The sequence below is a fragment of the Pithys albifrons genome, chromosome 4 (assembly GCF_047495875.1).
Source record: "Pithys albifrons albifrons isolate INPA30051 chromosome 4, PitAlb_v1, whole genome shotgun sequence".
Taxonomy (NCBI): Eukaryota; Metazoa; Chordata; class Aves; order Passeriformes; family Thamnophilidae; genus Pithys; species Pithys albifrons.
In genome coordinates this window covers 43,444,391-43,468,910 of record NC_092461.1, presented here as the reverse complement: position 1 = coordinate 43,468,910, position 24,520 = coordinate 43,444,391, and the positions used below count along the sequence as shown (strand labels likewise).

Below are 24,520 nucleotides of genomic sequence, written 5' to 3'. Positions count from 1 at the left end.
ACTTTCAGCCTGAAGAGAAGGCTTCAGTGATACTTTATAGCAGCACTCCTGTCCCTAAATGGACACATGAAGGCTGGAGAGGAACCTTTTACAAGGGCATATAGTCACAGGACAAGGCGTTAGACCTTCAAACTGAACGAGGTCAGGTTTAAATAAGATATTACAAAGAAATTCTTCACTGGGAGCATGGTGAGGCACTGGAACAGGTTCCCCAGAGAAGCTGTGGATGCCACATCCCTGGAAGTGTTCATGGCCAGGCTGGACAGGGCTCTGAGCAACCTGCTCTAGTAGAAGATATTCCTGTCCATAGGAGGGGAGTTGGAACTAGATGATCTTTAATGCTCCTTCCAATGCAAATCATTCTATAAGCCATATATGAGAAAGAATTAGACTGAGTGGTATACAAAAACTGTTAAAATATTGTATGTCTAGAAGCACAAAAGAAAAAACCTGCCCATTAACCTCTCATCAGCCTGCAGGATAGTAAATAATGCAGTAATTTAATCTTTCTTTTTCCTCCTCAGAAGCACTGAAATACAATCAAGAAACTTTAGGATGGCTTTTATTTGTCTTCTTATATGTCTGTCTAGATTTAAAACCATTAAACAATCAAAATGAGAAGGCTGGATTTTTTAAAAAATCATGGTTTCGTACATTCTGAATCTTTCTGAATCTTGGCTGAATATAAGAGGAGGTAGATCTGTACCTATAGGCTCCAGAACCAGGACCATGCTGAGCAGGAAGCTGCTCAAAGGTAGCAAACACAATTTGAAGCAACCGTAAGAACTGCTGAGCACTGCAGTATGTCTTTATTCATTGCTGCAGCAATACCCTTCTCCCTTGGGACATGCCATCTGAAACCCTCACCTGAATGCAGACATTTCTGTCCTTTCTTTGAGGAACACTGTTCTCTTTTAAAGTGTATCAGGAAATGGGGTCACACTCCCTTTTATACAATAGCCTAATGGCTTGAACACTTGCTCAGGAAACAGGAAAAGTAGGCTCCTTTCCTTGCTCTGTCAGGGGGGATCCAAGCTTTCTTCTTCACCCTTGCTGGCCATCTCCTATTCATTACCTATAAGCTGCAATGTGGAAGACAACATTCTCCAGCCTTTCTGTTGAAGCTGCCCCATTCACTACACATAAAAAAATTGGGGGTTAAAGACTGACTACTGTCTACTTGGCAGCAACTTGCCTGTCTCCACATTTTTCCATATACATTGAAGAGTCATTAGATCAAACACAGAAGGAGACTTAATCATGTAGCTGCAAAGGCAATAGATTTCAGGATCATAGCTGTTAATTCAGTCACAGAAATTTTACTTTAACTGAAGTCTTTAGATCCAGTGAAGTCTACTGCTTTAGGCACATCCACAAAGCCTTACACAGGCTCAAATATTCAGCAAAACAAAGCTGCCTATAGAGATTGATCAATTAACTAAATGTGGAGAAAAAGTAATGAGGGGCATCACCAAAAGTCGATTCACTGAACTCACTTCAAATATTATTATGATAAAAGCTGTAAAGCTGATTAACACATTCCCTGGGAATTCAGATACGTGATAGTGAATGTTTTCTGAAATCTATACTGCCAAGAAAGTTAACCTCCTAGAAACTGCTCCATGATTTTACCCAACTCTATGGAATTTATTATAACTCAATGAACCAAAATCTTTGAAGAAAGAAATGGGAACAAAGAGTACAGAGGCTCTCCAAAATAACATTTTCAAAAATGACAAACAAATCTGGCTGGATTACACTTTCAAAACAAGCAAAAATCTACACAGTAGTAAGGCCAGAAAGATTGGATTATTTACACAGTTCACAGCCAAATCCTCTTTAGGTACTACAAAACACAGTCCCAACATTTGCATACCTGGACGTGAAGCCAAATGATATCCCTAGTTTTTCTGAATACAATACCAAAAAACACCTGCTAAAAGCTGGGTTTAGGGTCAGGAGGGTGTCTTTTGGCTGTGGGTGGGGTTTAAATTTTCTAGAACAGACTTCACTTCTGTGATGTAAGTCCAAAAAATGCATTTGATTTCTTTCTTCCAAGCCCTCAGCAAATGGACCACATCCCTACATATCTGCAGATAGGACAGGAGATAGTGTTTTTTCCTGCACTCAGTCATATTCCTACTGCTTTTCATTTGCCTTTTTTATGAATGCAAACTACGAACTCAATAGCATCACCTACTACTCCAAATCTTCGTACACTGTGGTCTCCAACTGGCTGCTGTTAGCTAGATCATCTTCATCCCTGTCTTCTGCACCCAGATCTCTGGCCTGAGACCATAAATCTACTGATAACTTCCAGAAAAGTTACAATAGAACACACACTTTTTTAAGAGCAAGACGATCAATAAATCAGACCCTAAGACTATTCCATTACTATTTCAAATTAATTACAAAGGAATTATTTTTGTTTATCCCAGTACTTATAAAAAATAATATTGTTTACATGACCCAATTATTCAGGGTTCCCTCTCTGTGTTACACAGAAGTTTGACTGAACCAATCTTGACTGGAGCACCAATCGATATGACCCATTGTTACAGCAGGAGACACCAGCCATTAAGATGTCTGAGAAAAATCCCCTCAAAAATGAGTAAGAGTAGCAAAATAAACATGCGTGGATGCAAAGAGGATTTTCAGATACTCTTTTACTGTGTTTATGCATCTCATAAAGCTGCTCTGAATCAGGAGTACAGGGGGAGAAAGCATAAAAATATTAATCAGTTACTTATCTTCTGACATGTTCTGGATCAACATCTGGTACATGTGCAAGTGATGCAGTAGGGCATTTGTCACAAAAGCTAGTTTAATCCTCTATTCCCAAATTGGGCAGGGAAAATTAGCACTCTTACAAAATGTTTTTTATCTGGGAAAAGACTGATCTGAAGTAGATTATCTATGGGCTGTTTCCTACAGCTTTCTGTCTCCCCTGCAGTATCTTACTGCCAAAGTTTAGTAGACAAGTATAGTCTAGGTTCAGCTGTTTTATTTCTCCTTCTATCAGTTCAAACTGAGATAGCTCACACATCTGTTTTATTTCTGAAAGCACTGCATAGGAAAAGTGTCCAGATCGTTCTAATCAAGCATAAACTTTCCTATAAATAACTAAGGACCTAAAGAAACAATTGTTTGGAGGAAATGAAAGTGTGTTTAGAAACTCAAATTCCTCTATACTGTATGCCTGAGCTGTTCCAGTTTGAATGTCTTCCTGACAGCATGGATCAGTTGCTCTAAGATGGTGTCCCTGGAGTCAGCAAACTGAAACTATAGTAGGAAATCCAGGTATTAACATCGTACTATGTGCTAATTATAAACCATCATTTCACAATCTGACATTATTCACTTCTAACCTCTTTAAACTAGATCATGTATTTGCTTTCTAATCACAGTTTGACAAGAGAGTGTCTGGCATAAGACAGTGAAGCGATCTTTTAATAAGACAGCAGTTCAAAGATTGCATCTTTTACACATAGCAACAACCTTAGTTTGATTTGCTGCTCCACAAAGAAGTTGTAGAGTTTCTGAAGAAAGAGGAAAAGTTTAAATCATTTAAAAAGATTCAAGTTTCTGACTTGTTTTTTGGTTTTGTCTTCTTACTTGATGTTAGATGTTAGCCACCTTAATTTGTCTTGCAAAATTTCATTCCTATAGCTACAGTTCCTGCAAGCATTATTAAATATTTTCAGCATTCTACATTTTTATTTGAACATACCCTGGAGCTTTGTGTGGTCGTTACTACAGGGTTTGTATGCATGCAGTCATTTGAAAATAGATGGGACATTTGAGTCATACGGAAACTTTGTTACTACTTTTTTCTTGAAACTTGAATTTCTGTATCATATAGAATATTAAAGTATCTTACTGCATGCCTCAGCTCATTCCAAGGATTTTTTTTAAAGAAGCATCAATTCTTTTTTTAAGTAAAACATTTTCAGTCCACTCTTTCATGGTAAAAATATTTTTTTTCAGCATTATCTATAGTTTTTCCCCTGCTTCAACTAGATGAAAAAATGACTGAGGAAATAATCCCTTCCTTACAGGCTTACTAATGTGAAGGACAGCATGGATTACTGTTACTTTTGAAATGTTTTAAATACCCATTGTGTATCCTGTTTTTCTGGCACTAGACAACTTCAGAGCTGCCAAGACTTGCCATTTATTTTATCTTAATAAAGAATCAATAAGCCAAATCTTGACTCCCAGCAGCTGATAATTTAGGATTACATTTTTAATTTCCAGCTGCTGTCTTTTGTCTATCTGGTTGCTATTTTTCATTATTATTTGCTCTTTTCTTTCCATGACAGCAAATCCTTCAGATATGATTACCAATTCAGTGGTTTGCCTAGTTGCTGAATAAGATCTTTTGCTATTGATTATCACAATGACTAAATAGTACACAGAAATGTCACTGGTCAAAAAGCCAAATACTGCTCTACTGTACCAGATTCTCAGCAGACCCGCAGAAAGCCTGGCTAAAACAGATCAAAACATTTCTTAAGGCTTAAGCAGGTTATATGAGATACACTAATCACATAGGTAGAAGAGTCTTTGCAAACAACTGGCTTTGCAGCTGAGAAGGCAATTAGCAGAAGCAGGGAGGCTGGGAAAATACAAACCTGCACGTCATAAGTCCCATTTAGTAAGACAGGCCTCTGGGAATTGATGTCCTGCAGCACCCCTGAAAGCACAGTGCGGTTGACTTTCTGGAAGTCTTTGGAGTGGCTGAATTGCACCATGTTGTGGAGAGCCAAAATTTTAGTGTCGAGCTCAGCATCCTGCCTGGTGCGGTTGTGCAGTCCTAGGTGGTACTTGCGGAAGTGTTTGATGAGATCTGTGGGGTCATTCCCGTAGTAACCATACCCACAGATGTTGCATTTGAAGTCCTGAAGCTCTGGAGACAGAGGTGCTGTATCTGGGTTATCATTTACCAACAAATCTGCCTTCGATTTGTTCAGCCTTGAACCCCCATCCAAAGGCACTTGTGGGTTTTTTGAGGCCATGGGGACCGGGCTTGAGCCTTGGCCATCAGTTTGACCACTTTGCACTTGCACTGTTTCATCTGAAGCTTTTGGTGACATCTGATGCTCCTCATTTGTCTCTGCTGTGTCTCCTGACGGGGTACAGACCACATCTTGGGTGTCATCTGCATCTGATTTTTGAGGAGACTTCAAGGGTTCACAGATTCCCCCAACAGCTGGAGATGAGAAAGCCAGCATATTTCTGTCTGTCACCTCATCATGAGGGAAGGATGGAACATTTCCTCCCTTATTGTGGCTTTCATAATTGAAGCCAGCCTTTTCACTCAGCACTGAGCTTTTTAAGTCCTTTTTAACACTGGAAGATGGCTCTTGGACATGCATGCAAAGTTCCTCCTTGTTATTTAACTCTGCCGCATCACCCTGGTCAGTGTTTTCTTGCATCTGCTCTGCAGAAAATTCTTTTTTCCTTCCAGACTCTTCACTTTCAGTACCTGTAGACTCAAGGGTCTGTACCTCACCTTCACTAGCAACGTTTCTTAGAGGGGGGTTCTTTTTCCGGACCATATCTACCACAGAAATAAGAAAGGAAAAAAAAGGAAGGGGGGGGGGGGCGGGGGGGAGGGGGGAGGGGGGAAAGGAGGGGGAGAAAGAAAAAAGAAAAAAAAACCTATAGAATTATTTGAGATATATGATATATATATATATATATATATAACAGGTTACAAACCTGACACTTTTAAAGAACTCTGAAATATATGACTACATTGAATGCACCAACTTTTCAGAAAATTTTTGTCAAACAGGTTTTTAGACTATGCAGAAAAAATGATCACACTGAGATTGAACTTAACTAAAAATAGAACTTTAAAACCTACAGAAACACTACTATGAGAGTCAATGAATTAGAGGTTTCATCTTCTGAGAAGATAATGGTCTGGCAGAAATAATTTTAAATAAACACTGCTTTTAAAACAATTTTAAAAAACTAAGGAGAAAAATAAACCTTTGCAGTCTAATGCTCATACAGTGCACAACTACATACAAAGTAACTTTGCAAAAATACACCTAAAAGAGACAGTAAGAAGTACTTAAACAAGTTATTAGGAAGGAAACAGATTTAGGAGAATAAGTAATTTGAGGTTTCAAAGAAAGTATTTTTCCTAAGCAGGTATCAGTTTCTCTATAGCAAATTTTTCCCCTCCTACTGCCCATAAACTTCAAACAGGATTATATGGATATTCTAGAATCTGGCCCCACAGTACATTATTCATGTAATTAGTTCTATTTGCCAAACAAAGAGAAACTAACTTTATTGGGAAACCCGTTGTCAATAAAATTTTACAGGCCTGGACCCAGACATTTGACATCATTGTGTGGCTGAGTAGGGATCTGCCCTGAAAACACCTGCAATCCACATGGATCTAATCAGTCAAACCTTCCTCTGCTCAATCCTCTCAGCAGACATAGCTACTGCTGCTAAATCTGCAAGCACACTTCCAGGATCCATTTAAGAAAGCTGAGACAGGACAGCAATAAGGATCAGAGACAAAGGAGGAGTCTGCCACTGGTAAGTTAGCTGTTCGCTCAACAGGGGAGATTATGGAAGGACAAGTAATCAGACTATGCAGGTATTAAGTCAAATTCCTCATCCACTATGTATTTCCCCGTTTCCCAGCCTACTTAGAGAAAACACATATATGAAACTCCCCTGCTCTCCCCACTGTGTGGTTCTGGATTTGATATTCTTCACCAGCTGGTTTGATCCATTTATGTTCACATGCTAGCTATGGGCAGAAGACAGATGTGCTTCAACTTTTTCTATGCTCTCAATCTTTGCCAATGCTGTATACAGCAATGGGTGTTTCTCTTTGCCAGATTGTGTGTGGTCTGGTGGCAGCAGCCTGCACTACCACACATGAGATGTGAGCTCCAGACTCAAGTCTGAGCCCCCATTTCCAGCCCTGGCCGGCCTCTGCAGAGGCACTGAGATATATATTGCTCTGCAAAGGGAGGAGTACCTGGCGACTCTGGGAGCAGCACTGATGCGCTCCAAATGGTGCTGTATCCAGAACTTTAAAAGCTAGGAATGACCTTCTCAAAACAGTACTTTGAGAAGTTAGGCCAAGGACAAGGGTTAAAAATAAAAGAACAGGCGTCTGTACATTCTCTTTATTTACATCTGCTCAACATGAAAGGGCACTGTATGCTCTGTTGATAAAAACAGACAACTTCTTAGGGGAAGTGTTCAACTTGTGTCTTGGGCTGGCCCTGTTGTCTTTGTGGTTGAGCTGATCCACAAGCAGCATGGGCTACAGCAAGACGGCTTTCACACAGAATGCCAGCTCATGTTACAGAAATTTTGACACTCTGTGTGGTCTTAATAGGTTACTTAAATGCCTACTGTGATTCCTTATTGTAGAAGACGTGCATGCTTGGGAACCAAGCGTCTTCTCTTTAATGTCACCACACCTACCAGGATATGTATGCACTAAATTTTACTCTTTTTTTTTCCCCCCCAGTAACTTTTGAACCGTGAAGTCACTCAGAACTAAGACAAAAGAAAGATTTTCTGTTGTGGTAACAGAACTATTACAATAAAGACTCGGCCTACTAAAACAACATACATACATATATAATTCAAGGTATAAAGATAGCCCTCAGACTTTTAGTATTACAGCTTCTCTGTGGGACTCCATGAATGCCCTTGGTTAACACACACTAAAAATATCTGTGAGCATCTCTAGTAGGTGTTCCGCTAAGTCTGTATTTTTCTTCTGGTTACACCTCCCAAACCATTTTTAAAATAACTTCTGTTTAAATACAATTCATGGCACAGGATAGAGAAAGAAGCCCTGACTGCACAGTGAAGAAAAATCAGAAATCAAGAAAGTAAACATCATGACTGTTACCTCAGTCAAAATTAAACAAGATTAAATGCAATGTTTTAAAATGTTTTCACTACAGATATTTTTGGCAGATAAGGCAAGCTCAGAGATTTGCTATCTCCGTAGCTAACAAAAGAGGGTCAGAAAAAAGGACAGAAAAAAAGTCCCTATAAAGAAAAGGAAAGCAAAGCAAAATCTGGACTGTATACAGGCTAACTGGACAGCAGATGTAGATACTTTGGTTCAAATTTTCCCATTATATTTGTGAGTCTGTGTGTTAATGAAAGGGAAAAACGAAAAATCTATCTGCCTAGTGGAGGTTTTTCATGCAGTATTCTACACTTGAAGAAAAAAAGAAGATAATATTCATTTAAATATAAAAATTTCCTTAAGCTGAATTTCAAAGTATTTTTCCTTCATTTTTCTTTTAGCTTTTGAAAAATCATCTGTCATTTATTTGCTTGATATCAACTCAAGGGAATAGTAAGAAAAGACACCAGGGGGGTCTGTCACTGAAAATCCACCACTATCATTTTTCAGAGACATATTATGTAAATAAAACTACATTTGCAATATTCCTAAATTGGAGAAACCATCCCCTAGCAAGTCATAAGTTAGATACAGAAAGAATATAGCCACTCTGAAATTATTATCTCTAAGACAAATAACAGATTGCACAATGTTTTATTGTGTGCCAAAAACGTTTTCGGTTAACAATTTCACTTGAAAAAATAGATCACATACTTGTAAAATCATACCCAGCATTGACTTCATAAGGCATGTGGCTTTAGAGTGCTTTTTACAGTTATTAATTCTATTAGTCAACTAGCAGGCGGGCTAATGCAACTGTCTTAGAAGATGCACGGAAGACACAGAAGACATTTTGAGAGCTGATCTGTATATCTGCAAAACAAAACAAAAAAAGGTTTTCCTTCCTAAATTATGCATTCAAAATATGTGTTTTACTTAGAAACATTATCATACCTATTGTACATTCACATGCATCTATTACTGGGCACTTTACAAACAGTGACTGCTGTAAATTAGGTTTCCAGCTCAGACACACATGCTCTTGCACACATACTCACACACAGAAAGAGAGACAAAAATATTTCAGAGGTAACATTCACCAAATACAAAGTTTAAACAAGTTTAAAGTAACTGTTGAAAATGAGCTGTAGAAAAGAACTGTCTTAAAAATTCACAGACATTAACAGGCATTTTGCATCATCATGGGACTGGCCTAATATCATACAAATAACTGATTCGCATCCAGGCACTGCTATCAGCAATTGGAAGTTATCATCTGCTGGCTGCCTCATGTTCCACTTGAAACACAATTAGTTGTGTTACTTTCGTTAGCAGGCAACTTCCCACATCTCAAAAATGCCATCACAATAGTAAGCACATTTATTGGCTGTTAGTAAAGAAGCCAAGTGATGAGCAGTCATTGGGACTGAACTACCTTTTCACCATTGAACAGTGATCTTCCCAAAATAAAGGAATTACTAAGTCTATGAATGAAAGGACTTCTCTAGTTGAGGGAATACTGGATAAGACCCAGATTGCAGAATTTGTCTCTGGGCTCCGTAATCCAGAGGTTTGTATCTTATTTTCATCACACTGAAATTACCGTTAAACCACATGGGGGGTTTTTTAGCTGATGTAAAAACTCACAGCTATTTTAAAGTAGAAAAATAATAACAGCTATCCATACTTTCCCTCAAAAAAAGCAAAGGCTACTCTACATGATTCACTGATCTGCAAGATACAGACTTTCCCATTCAACAATCACTCATATCAGTTTATCCCTGGAAACAAAAAAGTGGAAAGTTCTGCTAAAATCAATTTGTAATTCAGGATAATGAATTGCCATAGTGCCTACTGCACTTCTTTAAAAAAAATAAAACAAGAAGTAAATTCTGGTAATCAATAGTTTCTCATGGGTGGTGAAGGTAATGACTAATTACCTGCTGCTCATTCGCTCCCGCAGCAGGTCATTGTTATTGCTCATTACTTTTACTGAATTGGATGGCTTGTCATCAAAACTTATTGCAACAGAATGGTTGTTGCCTGGTGCTTGTGTTGCAAGTTTAGGTCAGATCTTAGTCATATGCTCTTTTTAAGAGAATAATCCCTCTGGAAATATGTCTGAATTTTATGAGATGCCACTGACTAATCTTTGTACAAGTAGATGCACAAGCAGACGAAGAGCAAACCGAATCAAGGGTCTGTGAAGACTGTGATATTATCAGTCAATATGCTGCAGCAACAAAAAGTTAAATGAAAATACACATTTATATTCAAGAGGCTCAAGTACAATCTCTTTGTTAAGGAATAGTTAAATTAATACTTTTATACTCATATATATTACACACCCACGCAAGGACATATAATGCATATACAGCGCTTGAACATCAATCATTTTGCCAGAATAATGCAGCAAAAAATCATTAACTCTCAGTGTCTCAGCTTAATATATGTCTAATACTTACCTATCTCACAGGAGTGTTGTGAGGCTTAATTAATTAGTGACTGTTAAGCACTTTGTGATCCTCTAATGAAAGGTGCTACATAGCACAAAGTATTATTAAAATCATTAGGACCACAAAAAAGCCCTATGGAATTCCAGCCTACACTGTCTGTTGGGGTTGGGAGTGATCTTATTATTAAAAGGAGACTGTCAGACTAATTTTCATAATTTTTTGAAATTTTTTCCCCCCTTTGCTGTTGTGATAGCAAGAAATTTAATCTTATCATCTTAATAACATACACTCATGTGGTTTGTTACTGCAGGGCTAGAGAAGAGAGCAGAGCTTTTGGCATTCATCTGGCTTTCCCTTTTAAGAAAAAAAAAATTGAGAGACATATTTTGACACCTTCCCACACTCCACCCCAGCAGGACAGCCGATCATGTGAGATCGCAGGATACTTGCTATAGCGGCATGGGAAAATACGGCTGTGGTTTTAATTTCTCTCCTTCTTTTTCTCCTTCTTTCACACACACACATTAAAAAAAAAAAAAAAGAAACAAGGCACAAAACAAAACCCAGTTTATTACACATAAATAGGCCACAAAGGCTGTCTGCTGTGCTTTATATAAAACACCCGTAAGTGTTCGAAGTGTCAGCTTCTATCAAGCACATAAGGTCCTAACCAATCTGGAGCCTTCTCCCCACTCTCCATGTAACAGTCGAGCAGTTCTAAGGCACACGTGCTCCAAAGCCAGAAAGCTCCTGTCTTGGGAGACTGAATTTCTGAGAAAGCGTCTCAGCGGCAGGCTCCGTCCATGGGGAGCCACCCGGCACCCAACCCTCCGCCACAGCCCGTCCCACCGGGCTGGCCCGGACCCGTGCACAGCACAACCAGAAAGTTAACAAACTCATTACTACAGCCCACAGTTCCTGTAAAACAGTGCCTGTTTTCTAATTTAAGCATTTTCAAAAAAAAAACAATCTGTACATACACTGGAAACTCCATGAGAAATTGCTGCCCTCACTGAAAATTAGATTACATCAGCTGCAAAGTACCCCAAACTCAGACTCGGTGGTACACAACTGGCTGAAGTTTCTACCTTTCTCCCTTCCCTTGTGGACACTTGCACAGTGAAATGACAGAAGACATGTACAGCTTCACAGCCCCAGCATCTCTGACTGGGACACACAAGCGAGAGGCAGTCACACACAATGCTTCTCTCCCAGTTTTGCTTGCGGTTCTTGAAGCAAGCCTGCCAGCAAACAACCAACACATGGCATTAACTTTTCTCTGCTGAGAAGCGAAGGAGAACAACCCCTTTTGTGTAAAGAACTCAAGAGTCAGGCCCTAAAACACAGGAGGGCGTAATAAGCATAATGACAAGCAACTGCGTCTTCAACAAGACCACGTCCTCCCCCATCTGGTACCGCTGTCTTCAAACACACCATACGAGACAGGGGATGTCACAACTTTGAGAAAATGCAAAGTTCCAAAGGAGTTTTTAATCTATACATTACTTTCTACAAAGCCCTAAAACTGCATGTCCACTCCTTCCTGCCTGAAATTGCTAGGGTAGTACATACCTCCTAGTATCAGTAAAATTTGGCAGGATCAGCCATTGTAGTTTGCACAGAATGCATCTCCTTGATATTCTACACTTTGCATGCTCCACTGAAATTGTGATAGCTTCATCAATCTAGAAAATGCGAGAAAGCCATGCCTTATACATCACAACAGTAGAGCAGCAATATAGCAAAAGGTTGTTTTCACCTTCTCTCTTACTCTACTGTATTTTCAAATTCTTCAGTTTAGTCCCTGATCACCAATTTGCCAAGAGCTGTTTATAATTTTTTTTCCCCATGAAGTCTACAACAAATAAAAAAGTAAAAAGAGCGTCTGCTCAAGCTTGTTCCTTCTCATTTACATTTACTTTCCAACATCAATCATTCTCAAATCTCTAAAGCTGCACTTTTGGACATCTTAAATCCTCTTCAGCTACAAAGTGCCATCACCTTCAAACAACTCTCATCAAATAAATCTCTTACTAATTCACATTGAATTAATTCAAAATTATCTTTTCTATTACATTATGCTTCAGAGCACATACACATCTGTGGTCATCTAGCCACTGGAATAAATTTAACCTTTTCTATGGGTATAAAACAGATACTTGGTCATCTCAGAGAGTTTATGAGTGGCATTTTAAAAGACATTGTTTTAGCCCACTTCCAGGCACTTATTTCATTTTAAGCTCACTACTGGAGTAATTACACAGACACTTTCAGGAGATACTAAAGTCAAAAGGAAATGTGCCTAAAGAGGTGATGGGGTAGAATTTTATGCTATCTTGAATTCTAAAACTGCTTTTATCTAAGAGTTCCTGAGCGTGGCAGTTTGCTGCCCTGCATTTCTTACTAGCCCACTGCAGAGAGCTTGCTCCTACCTGCCTGTCATTGCCATCCTTCCAGGATGGAAGAGCCCAACAAGGCAAGATTCACTTTGCCCTGGCTTCCAATCAAGTACCAAAAAGCACTCTGTAAACATGACAAATTATTAAACCTCAACAAAGCTTGTGAAACAGGAACATTAATATCATTGCCATTTTATGGATAAATAAAATGATCTGCAATAATGAGAGATGCAAAATTCATGGTGTTCAAGGTGACATGCAGGCTGAGCTCCTGGCTAGCGACTGAACCTGGTTTCTCTAGGTGTCCAGGTCCACATCCCTCTCCTGTATGTATTTCAGTAGAGAGACCATCACCTTAGCACTTGGCAAAAGGCCAAAATCCAGTAATTTAATAAGGTGCAGAAAGATCACCTCCTGCAAAACTCTAAATGCTCCAATTTATCATGACAATTTTGGGGTAAGCTGACATTTTATTTGTATGTAAATTAGTCCCCAAAACAGCATTAAAAGGCCGCAATTTCAGAGAACATTGTGCCTTTGCTTCTCTGTTCTGCATTTATCTAAACTCAGCTTTGTATATTAAAAGTAGTTTAATTTTTATGTATTGATGCTGCTTTGCATGCTCCCCAATCTGCTGTAACTGCACCACAGAGAGAATCCAGCCTGATTTGCTTACTGCAACAAATTAACTGATTTCTGCCATGACTGACACCTCCTGAGAGACTTGCCATCCTCACTGAATCTTCTGATTATTCTATTAATTTGCTGTCATTACTTTTTATGGGATGTAGAACATTCTCTATTAGATGAGACCAGAGGTCCATTCAGTCTGCTGTTTTGTCTTGGAGAGTGGCCAATACCAGACCCTTCACAGAAAGTTCAATTGCCTTTGGACAGATACAGAATCACCTACCGCTGTGAAAATAAATCCTCAATGCTTAAGACAGTGGCCTGCTTTCTGGAGAGTAAGAGGGTTTTAGCCCTTAATTATCTCTCATATTCTATGATTTGTTGTTGAAGAAGTCTTGTGTATCTACATTTCCAATAAAAGTTCCCAATATCCATCTGAACATTACAATGATCCTGGTATCAGTGATATCTTGTAGCTCTCACTTTACAATCTAAATCTGAAACAAAAAAGAGGAAATGTTTTAAGTGTTTTGAATTTGCTTCTTGTCAGTGTAGTAGTTTCTCCTTAATCTTGTACTAGACAGAATCAAAGATCCCCTAGGCTGTGGGCACATCTATCCCATTCCCACTGTTCATCCTGTCTTTAGGGCAAGCAAACGCTGTCTTGCCAAACTATTCTGGTAGGTGTGGCAAACTCCTGTGTTTCAATTTCTTCTCTACCTGAGTAAACTCAGTGTTCTTTGTAATCCAAATGTCCTTTGAAGACAATGGGAGTTTAGGGTTTGCAAATGACTCAGAACTGAATCTGAGTTGAGTGTACTGGCAGAGGCAATCATGGTGCTACCCTGAGTTGAAGAGTGAGGAAAGGTGACCTCCTGGCTCCTAGGCAAGAGCAATCAGGTATGGATACAAGAAGTGACTCATTTGTTCTTTTGCATTAAGAACACAATGGACTGATCCTATTTCCCTTGAAGCTAATGGCAGAAGCCCCACTGACTTTGAGAGAAGCAGGACTGAGATATGCAGTTCCCTTCTGCCAGGTGAAGTCTGTGATATGTGAGAAAAGCATCACAGTTCCCTTGCCCAACACCTCAGTCAAAGGGTATCATAAATTACTGAGGAGAAGAGGAAAAGATGCAAAGGAGATAGACAATGGTTTTGGCTAGCATTCCAGAAAACTTCAAATAATTTTGTTTCCAACTAGAGGCAAAAACCTGCCATTTGAAATGAAGCTGAAATTTCAGAAAGTGAGGAGGCAGAAGTCAACAGCCTAGACCTGAAACAGGAATGTTAAATCATCACTGGAGAGGGCATTATTGTAGTACTTTTCCAGCTAGACTAGAACCAAGATGAACATGAGTTTGTAAAAATGTCTTTTTTTTCTTTTTAGAAAAAAACTGGCAAGGGTTTCCAGACACAAGTTACATAGGTAAGAGAGGGCAACCAAGGGCAACCGGAGTTGAGCCCACGTACATCAAAGCAGACTCTGGCTTTGGGTATCTATCCAAGCTGAGCCTTCAAAGGTTCTGATGTTGCCCCACTGTTTAGCTTGAATCTTGTCTAAGCTTGCTCAGGAGAACCCACATTCAGAAGTATGGGAGAAGGGGAAAAGAACACACATTTGCCAAACTGTAATTTCAAAACAAAACAAAAAAATGTAAATCTACATGCTGGAGGGTAATACTGGTAAGTGTGGCTAGCTATTGTTGTTCCATGCTTTTCAATTTCCATATATTAGCATTCATTGCTGACGTTATTAAATCCAAAGTTATTTGGATGCTTTGATCAGCAAACTGAATCTTCAGTCTATATATGATGTACCTATATTAACGTAAAGTTTACAGAACTATCATATTTCCCTATTCTAACTCTTTTCCCCACATGCTGTGAGTTTCCATATATCCCACAGCCACACATTCCAAACACAGACTATTTTATTTAGTAATTTATTCAAGAATTTAGATAAAAAGAAAAGCAATGAAAAATGTTTGGCAATCTCTATATAAACAGTTTCTATACATTTGGGTTGAATCATCCAGTAAGCTCTCATCTTGACATGTGTGTGACAGATAAAACTTTCATCACCAATATACCCTCTTGACTTGGAGATCAGGATACAAGGGTATCCAAAATCTCTTTTACTCTTTGTGGTTATCACAAAAATTAACATCACATTAAACATAAGCAAGTCAGAATTTTGGCATTGATTTTCTGCTCGGCACAAATAACCCCACTCTTCATTGTGAATGGGGAAGAAACAACAGCAGTGGCAACCACAACAAAGGAGTGGATTGTGTGTTCCCTACACAAAACAGAAAGCTGTGCCTATTCAAGAAATCTTGGCCATTGGTCAGAAATTACAGAACTGATTTTGAAGCCCAATATTAGCTCCAGCCAAAGCAGTGGTAAATTACCTTGCCTTTGGAATCATCCCTATTAACTAGGAAAGACTCTGTTGTAGCACATATCATATGGTCCTCATGAAGACTCAGAAACACTGAGCCACTTTCTTAAGACAAAACAAAAGCAAAATGCAGGAAAAAAAAAAGACCAAAGTGAATGCAAATCGATTCACTGTGAGTGGTTTGTCTATTATTTGCCTTTTTTATCTCTTATTTATGTTTCTTTTGAAGCTGAGAAATGAAGTGAAATGCCGATGAGAAAGCTACTTTTACAGTTCTTCCACTGTACCAATTTGTTATGAAACTGTTTTAAAACAGAAGCGTTTTTCAGATAGCCATAAGAATTGAATGCACACATTCACTGAGGAGTATGATTTCTGTTTTATCCATTTCAGTTCTGGTTGGAAAAGAGGGAAGGAGGGTGCAGAATAAGGAAACTCCTTGAGACTCTGCTGATGTGGCTTTGCAGCAGTTCCATGTGTAGTGAGTGCCGGCAATCCTTTAAAACTGGCAAGGGGTGCCAGTGTCAGCCTGCTGACTGCTGGATGAATATATATAGTGCAAGTAATTCTGTTCTTGAATCAGTTTTCACTGAACTCCCACATAAACTTTCCATGGGAAAATCTTGTAATGTCTGTATAAGTGATTTTATGAATCTAGCTTTCAGCTTTTGATAGAAGATTTCTTACGCTACTGGCTTTGATTCTTTATTGCACAAAGGGGTGGTGCCAAAAGCCCTCACATTAGCCCCAACCATACAGACATCGGAAATTTAATTTAAGGATTGGCAATATGCCAGGATCATAAAGCACATTAAAAAAAGATTTAAAAATTGAATTTTTTTTCCTGAGAGGTAAATATGTAACTTCCAGAAACATGGATGGCAGAATCTGCACACAGCAATGTATACACAGGAACTAAAACTACTGATGGAAGTCAAATAGAAATGTTCAGTCTGCAGAGACAAACAAAAGCAGGCTGTTGTTTTTTCCCCACTGAAGATATATTTTGAAGGAAGTTGGAGTGTATCTCTTTTCCGCCAATAATACATCAAAAATGTTCCTTAAAAAAAACAGAGCTACTTCTCTAAAAACGTTAAGAGAGGCCCAACCACAGATAACTCTAATACTTTAAGTCTCAATACTCCCCTGTACTTAAGCAAGCCTTACCACATTGTTCCTGTCTTCCTCCTCAAGCTGCCTTCTTGCCACCTCAATTCCCAATCCAGTTCCTCACCAGTTTTAAGAAATATCCAGCAAAGATACAGCGTTGATTTGTTGCACTGGGATGTATCCCACAAGAACTGAAAGCTTCTGCCATGTTTTCACTTACAAAGAAAGAGACTATTAACGCAACTTCTGGGTTCACTGGCACCTTGGAGTCTAAAAAAAGTCCCAAAATTATTTGAAGAGGCTACAACAGCACCTTCTTTGAAGTAATGTTGAAACTTGTGCTGAGGAATTTGGGATGTACCTGAGATCTGAAGGTGCAGGCTACAAATTAACACAGCCAATTAGGTGGAGAAGCTAAGAGTCCAACACGGAAGGGGTAAGATAACCACAACTGAACAAAAGGACTGCCAAATGGGAGCCAGTTGGCTGAATATAAGTCATGTCATTCTCCTCAGCTAGCTGGCCCAATCAATAATCTGTTGCTGTTTGCTCTCCCAACGCCAATCAATCCAAGCTAGGGCTGCTTCTAATTTTCCAGTCTAGGAATAGCTTCAGAACATCCATGATTGTTATTTCCAACAGCTCAAGAGATAAATGTTTCATCCACACATCAGCGTGAAAATTCTTCCCAAAATGGGACTAGTCAAGAGTAAATAATTACTCCTGTAACAGTTTGATCTGATAAACAACAAGACATAAGGCTGCAAAAGTGATCTTTGTACCATTAGAAGTCGGGAGAGAATCCAGCTTCTAAAAATACTTGATTAACTGATACAGGACACAAAAACTGTGGTAATTCTGTAGAGAAAGTTTCACAATAGATACAGCCATTTTTTAGGGATTAGTACTAGCTATAAATTTCTTACCCACTGAAATCTTGTACAACTGGATTTATACTGCAAAGATGTCTTCCTTTGAAGAAGACAGAGATGAAATCAGAGCCAATTAAATTTAAGCATCTCTTAAACAATTCTTTTGTTAAGCAGTATGTATTGAAAGAAAAAGAATTCATGAGAGGAATTAGAAATTATCTTCATAATTTGGCCGTGACTTCTCTTCTTGTGAGTAATGAGAACAGCTTGAGATTACAGATAAAAATCTTAATGTCATAAGACATTCGTATAACCATTAGTATGTAGATAACAAGATGAGTGTATAAATGCATACATGACATAAAGAACAGAGACTGCAATAAACAGATGTATTTGTTATATAGATGGTACTTGGGTCTTCTTCACCATGAAAACCTACTGTTCAAATCAAACACAGAACTGAGTCTCCCTTTTTTAAAAAATAACCTTTTATATCATTGAATCCCATAGCGTCTTGATAGGCCTTGGCCTATTAATGCAAAAATAATTACCCTTTATGACTCCTAGATCTAAAGCAGCAATTTGATTTCCCATCCCATTACACCCCAAAGTGGTTAAGCTCTGGATTTCCTTTGAGTCTGAAACAAAAATAACTAACAACTACACTCATAACTCTTGCTCTTCATTCGCACACAGGGGAACCTACATGTTGTTCTCATTTTGCCTGCTCACAAGATGGCACGCTTGTCTCATGTCTCATGTCAACTGCAAATAAGTCTGTATTACACTCACAGCATCAAGGATAATTAAAGGTTGGGCACGGAGGTGCTACCAACATGCTCACACATCACCGATGGCGCCGGCAGTGCTGCAGGTTCATACACCTGTGCTGCAGTGCCTGAAATACTGTGTAGGCAATGACCTGCTGTTTCTCGCTTCCCAAGTGCAGATGCGGGAAGCAATGTGGGCTTGGAAAATGCAAATCCAAAAAGAAAAAGGATGTGGCTTCTTTAGCCCAAACTGAACTTTATCTACCTAAAACTCTATCAGCCTTCAAGCAGAAGGGCTCTCATTTCAGTCAGCAGTACACTATAATCTGGGCAACATACACACACTTGATGCGACTCTAAAATTACTGAAAATTACCATCTCCCTTGAGTCTTTCTAACAGCTTAACATATCAATGCCTAATGTCTCATTATGTTTCAATTTGAATCACGATTGTAAATCACTGAAAATACAGAAGAATGAGACTTAAGATTAGGATGGGGGGGGAAAAAGAGGATGCAAAAGCGACTGGATTTTAGAAATTATGAAAATATTGAAATCATCAACTGAAAGGTCATATAAAACTGAGAAATGCCAAGTCTACGGAAAGTAGTGGAATAAAGATCCCATGGTTCATTCATCGTAGGCAGAGAGCTAAGACTTCTTTGGATTTAAAGAAACATCTTTTTTTTTTCTTTAAAGACAGGTGTGGGAAACAGAAACAATAGGAACACTGCTGTAACTGATTTCACTTGCATTCACTTATAAAAGCTCTACCTAAACAGAGATATCAACTTTTAACTGCAGCAAGACTGTGCAAAGTCAGTGACTCTGTTTAAGTGGCAGGCAAGTACACATATTTAATTGTACACGCAGGCGTTTTGAGTTAACCTGTGTCGTATTACAGGTAACCAGCTGCTAATTGCTTTCTGCAAATCCCTACATCTTGCCCTGAATTCACAACATCACAAGACATTTTGGTCTTTGAACCTGGCAAAAATAATACATCTTCGGCTGTACTGGAAGTGGCATGTGAACACTGTAACCGGGATTCAAGAAGTGAGGAAATGTCACTGGTTTAGGCATCAAGATGAGCAAAAGGAAAACTGTTTTGCAAGCTCACAATGCCATAACAATTCTGTGCAAGCTGGAAACAGTGGAGCCACAAGAAAGCACGAGGCACTTCTCACTGACAGCTGAACTGCTTCCTGTAGTTATAAAAATATAGAGCTTAAAGTGATAAAATTATTAAAATGCATTGATAGAAAATGAATTCCCTAAGACTACTCAAAAATTAATCAACAACAGTCTATCAGCATAAACTACTGTGGCAACACAGCATTTCTAACACAGCCTGGCACTTACTTGCTTTGCTGCATGAGAAAAATCCAACATCGGATCATGGGTACATCTAAACTGTGGGACACTCTTCTGAAGCTCCCAAATCCAAATGCACACCCTGGCAACAGTTTCCGGACTACACATCAGAAAATCTGGTCCATTCTCCTACCCATTTTGAACTCTATCAGTAGAAACTGAAGCAAACAGACAAAGCACAACGTGTGCCATCCAGCAGATCAGGACTGTGGTGCCTGGGTCTGCAGGACAGAATCAGCAATTGCTCACTGCTGTCTTATACTTCCTACCAGCACACTACATTTCAGCAATATTAAAGAGACACTTTCTGTTCTGGTTTATAAAGGAATTTTTTCACTATTATCTTTTTTGCCCCTTAAATAAAATTTATTAGGGGAGGAGGGGCAGACCTATGGTTAGGCAAGTAACCAAGGACTGAGAAATGTCTCAATTTCCTTTTTGTCCTCAGAAAAGCAGCATCATACACTAACCACTCCCACTCCAAAACAGCCATATCATGGCTATGTTTACACTGGTTTTGTAACACTCATCAAGAAGTGAGCCTGGTCTTGAGGTCAAATTACAGGGCAGAGACTGAAACTACTACTTTATTCTCAAGTCAGTTCTTTCCATTTGAACTAGTCCATCAGGGCCTAAAAGTCTCATTTCAAACAGCTGCATCACAGATGAGCTAACAAGACAACCACCCAAGTGATTTTATACAGAAAATAAGAAGGAAACTGGATAACAAAAGTTTCATGGTATCTTCAATCTAGAAGTACAGAGATATCATACAGAAAATTACTGAAAAATTCTGTTATAATTTGGAATGAAAATTAGTAGGGAAGACTGCATGCTCTGTGAAATAACAATCCCTGGCACCTTAATAACTGTAAATGACTTAAGAAGGAGAAAAAGGAAAAAAACCTCCAACATAGTAGTTGATCACAAATCAAACCTATTCAATTCAACAACTTTGAAAGGTCTTATATCCCAGAGGAGAATTTGAGCAGAAACAGGTAAGTAATGATGTCACAGATGACACTGTATTAAGAAAACTATTTAAAGATGTTTAAGAATGATTAATCAATGAAAATTAATGAAGATACCGAATATGTGACTCTTTCTTCATATGAGTATGTTAAGTGCGGCTCATTTAAGACTAGCAACACAATTCCTAGTAGTGGGTAAACATTAGGGAGGAAAAGCTTAGAATCCAGTTGGCACAAGAACAAATAGACTAGCCATGATTAACTTTGGGCTGAAAATGAGAAGGAAGAGTTTTAACTGACAAAGCAGTGAGGCTATGAAGCATTCTTCCACCAGACGCTGTCAAGGCAGAAAAAAAATCCTGCCTAATTTTAGGATAAAGGTAGGTCACTTCATAAAAGGGATTACATACTGTGGTTGATGTTCAAAGAGCTACCCACTGCTCACAACTCCCACAGAACTTCAGGATAGTATTCACAAATCTACTTTTTCAAGGTATCCACACTATTCCTTAAAAATGTATGTGTCAAGGGCACTGTTTCCTCAAGAGCAGATGGAGTAAGGGCTATTCTTTGTCTCTATCATTTCTGCATTTCATTTAAGGCCAATAGTTTTAAAAAGACACTACCTTCTGCCTTCAAACTAAATACAAGGTATGTAATGTTCATGATTTGGGCAGAAGGAATTAACTGTAACATTACAAATCTCTTGTCAAAAAAGCCATCCTTTCCATCTGTCTCACCAGTCATTTGTATGTGTGACTGTGCCATACTCCAAACAGGCATTGCACAGTTCTTTTTGGATTTTGAAAGCAGCTTAGTTATTAAAAATGCAGTGAAAAGGCAATTCTTGAACCCTTTACATAGGTTTCACAAAAGACACACCCAGAGTTTCCAACACTGCTTTGCCAGGACAAGGTAACCAGAGCTACATTTAAAAGGGTGGGGGGGAAGAAGGAAAAGTTTTTTCAGTAAATTGTGCACAAAGTTTGTGTGGGACAACGGACTACAGATAGGATGCATCTAGAGTGAGTGCAGGTATTTTGAGACTACACCATGCTGGTCAGCAGAAAAAGTTTGAGTTTGGGTTTTTGGGGGGTTTTTTGGTAAGACAAAACACTTTTTAAAGTTCTGCATGTTACAGTTTTCAACTGAACAGAATCTATTTGGATGAAACCAAATAGGTAACAGGTCTCTACAGGTCTCTCCACAGAAGAAAATAAAAACTTTATCTCTGATTCAAAGGGGACAAAATTCTACATGTCTCCCTGATCATTCTTGGGGCTACAACATCTCTCTAGCTTCTTGCACCACCCCTGCTCTCACATAATCCACAATGCAAAAACAGAGATGGCAACAGATGGCTATGTTCAGAAGCCTGATGTGGTCAAACTGACCAATGCAACTCTTACAATTCCTAAAAAGCTGTTTAAGGGGTTCATTTGGGCCTGACTAACCACCACACATTATTTTGGTTTAGCTGTGTAAACACCATGCTACTTATTCCAAGTTTCTTCTTTTTCCGCACTAGCACAATTCATCACTATTTCTTTATTCCTTCCTGCTGCACTGAAATGCATTTAAACATGTATTTATTTATGGTACAGACTGTTTGCTAGAAGCAAGGCTCTTCGATAATCCTTGATTTGGCAGTCCTTTCCAGCATCTTGTTTCTGCCTGACATAACACATGAAGGGTTTTTTTCCCCTCTGGAAATATAATGGTGTTTTGCTTCTGTTTGTGAAAAGTGGGAAGACTGAAGATTGCCCCCACTAAGCACGTGGAGTAGAGGGTAACCCTGACAGGGTTCAAGGTAAAACTTCGTGACATTTCTCACCAGGAGCAGAGCTGTCACTGAGTCATGCAGATCCAGGAGCCAGAATCTGAGAGTGCAACTTCAAGATAGGCTTAAGCCTGTTGGTCCTGAAGGAGCCCTGCCCTCTGCCTGCACCCACACTCTGGACAAATGCCCTGCCTGTACCCTGGGGCTGGCAGGAAGCCAGTCAGACCATCCCTTTTTTGGTGGCAGCTCAGGCATGGGGATTAGAAGAGCTGAGCTCCCATCTCCTTCTCTGCCTTTCCAAAATCAACAAGCACTGGAACTAGCCAGGAAAGGATCACAGACACCTGAAAAACCCCCAGCAGAGTCCAAACCAAACCAGTACCCACTTCTCATGCAGAAGCACTACTAGGCAGGACACCACACTGAAGGCCATGGGCCACACTCCCAGTCTGCCCAAGGGTGAGAAGGCAGCAAGAAGGCTGCGAGCAGCCTGGGCACTGCCACCAACCGAGGCAACCCGGCTCCTGCACACCTGCAGCCCTCCTTGCCAGCGCACAGGGAATGCAAAGCCATCCTGGATGGTGTGGGTGAATGAAAATAAGCCAAGCCTTCAAGGAGGGAATGGTTAAAACCCCTTTTTTAAAGAAGAGAGAGAGAGGAAAAAAAGATTTCAGGAGAAAATAATCTTTATCTGTCGGAAAATATATGTGCTGTCTTCAGAAAAGCAAAATTGTTACTACAAGCAAACTGATTCATAAATAACATGCAGAGGAAAATTACAATGCTTTCCTTTTCATTAAAATGCTTTGAAACTACACTTCTGTAAGATATTCAGCTTTTGTATTACACAGCATAAGCTACGCTCTGGGTAGAATTTGGTGCACTCTGTTACACAGAAGTTCAGGTTACAAAAGCAGTTATTAGTTCATATTGACTATAAACATGTTTAAAATATGCAGAAAACTGGCCACACCATATAGAAACCAGATGTAAGAAGGGTGATGAACTGGTCCATACCAAGTGCAACATTCCCTTTCCACCCAGGAACCCTGTTTTATGAGTGAGAATACTATCTTTGGCATACTTTTCTCCAAAATAAAAAGTCTGCTTCAATGTTGAAAGTCTAATCACTTTTTTTCCCTTATGTCCTCATCTGAATGCTAAAGAGCAGCACTATTAGAAATAAACTATCACTTTATAATTACGTTTTCACCAAGCAGTTCAAGGAGTATTTATTTACATGAAATTAAGTGCTAGCATTTTTTGACCAATTTACCAAAGTTCTTACTAAAAATAGCAAAATTCAGGCTGTAAAACCGAGTGGAACTGGCACAATCAAATCTCTATGTGATTTATCATCTTCACTGTCACAGAAACTGACTTGGTGCATTTCTCTGCTTGGTTCTCTCTGTAAGCTGTCAGGAGAAGTCACTCTATCAAACAAAAATGTAACACTATTTTTATTGCTTATCTCTTTTGCCTTGGGTTACATCAGTAAGTCATCTTCCTCTGTCAACTCGACAGTCTTTTTGGTGCTGACCTTAAAAGGACACAGCTGTGACAACTTTGGGGGTTTGTTTTTTTCTGTTAATAGTTCTCAGTTGAATACTTGTTCTTGGTAGTCCGGGGTCTGGCACTGTTTTACCCTGTGAGTAGACTGAGCACAAAGCTTTGGACATTCAGTTCAATTGTATCTTCCAGCTTTTATTGCAAGAGGCACTGGAGAAGTCAGAGGTAAATATTATTCGGGCAAACCCACGATTAATTACAAGAGGTCTTCTAGATTTAGTCTTATTTTCTTAATGCTCTGTAATTAACTAATATAAATATATATTCTGTAT

At 39.1% G+C, this 24,520-nt stretch overlaps 1 protein-coding gene across 13 annotated transcripts in view; it reads right to left on the bottom strand.

The window, feature by feature from the left end:
- The window catches only part of TRPS1 (transcriptional repressor GATA binding 1), a 247,408-nt gene that overhangs the window by 168,272 nt on the left and 54,616 nt on the right, over window positions 1-24,520 (bottom strand). For 10 of the 13 annotated variants that reach the window (XM_071553961.1, XM_071553957.1, XM_071553959.1 and 7 more), the window contains 2 exons: window positions 8,627-8,785; window positions 4,635-5,563 (listed from right to left, as the gene is read on the bottom strand). In XM_071553961.1, the coding sequence (XP_071410062.1) occupies window positions 4,635-5,563; window positions 8,627-8,663 (966 nt within the window). In that variant the 5' untranslated portion in view covers window positions 8,664-8,785. The remainder of the gene's footprint in view (window positions 1-4,634; window positions 5,564-8,626; window positions 8,786-24,520) is intronic. The other 3 variants (XM_071553964.1, XM_071553963.1, XM_071553962.1) reach the window with 2 other exon arrangements.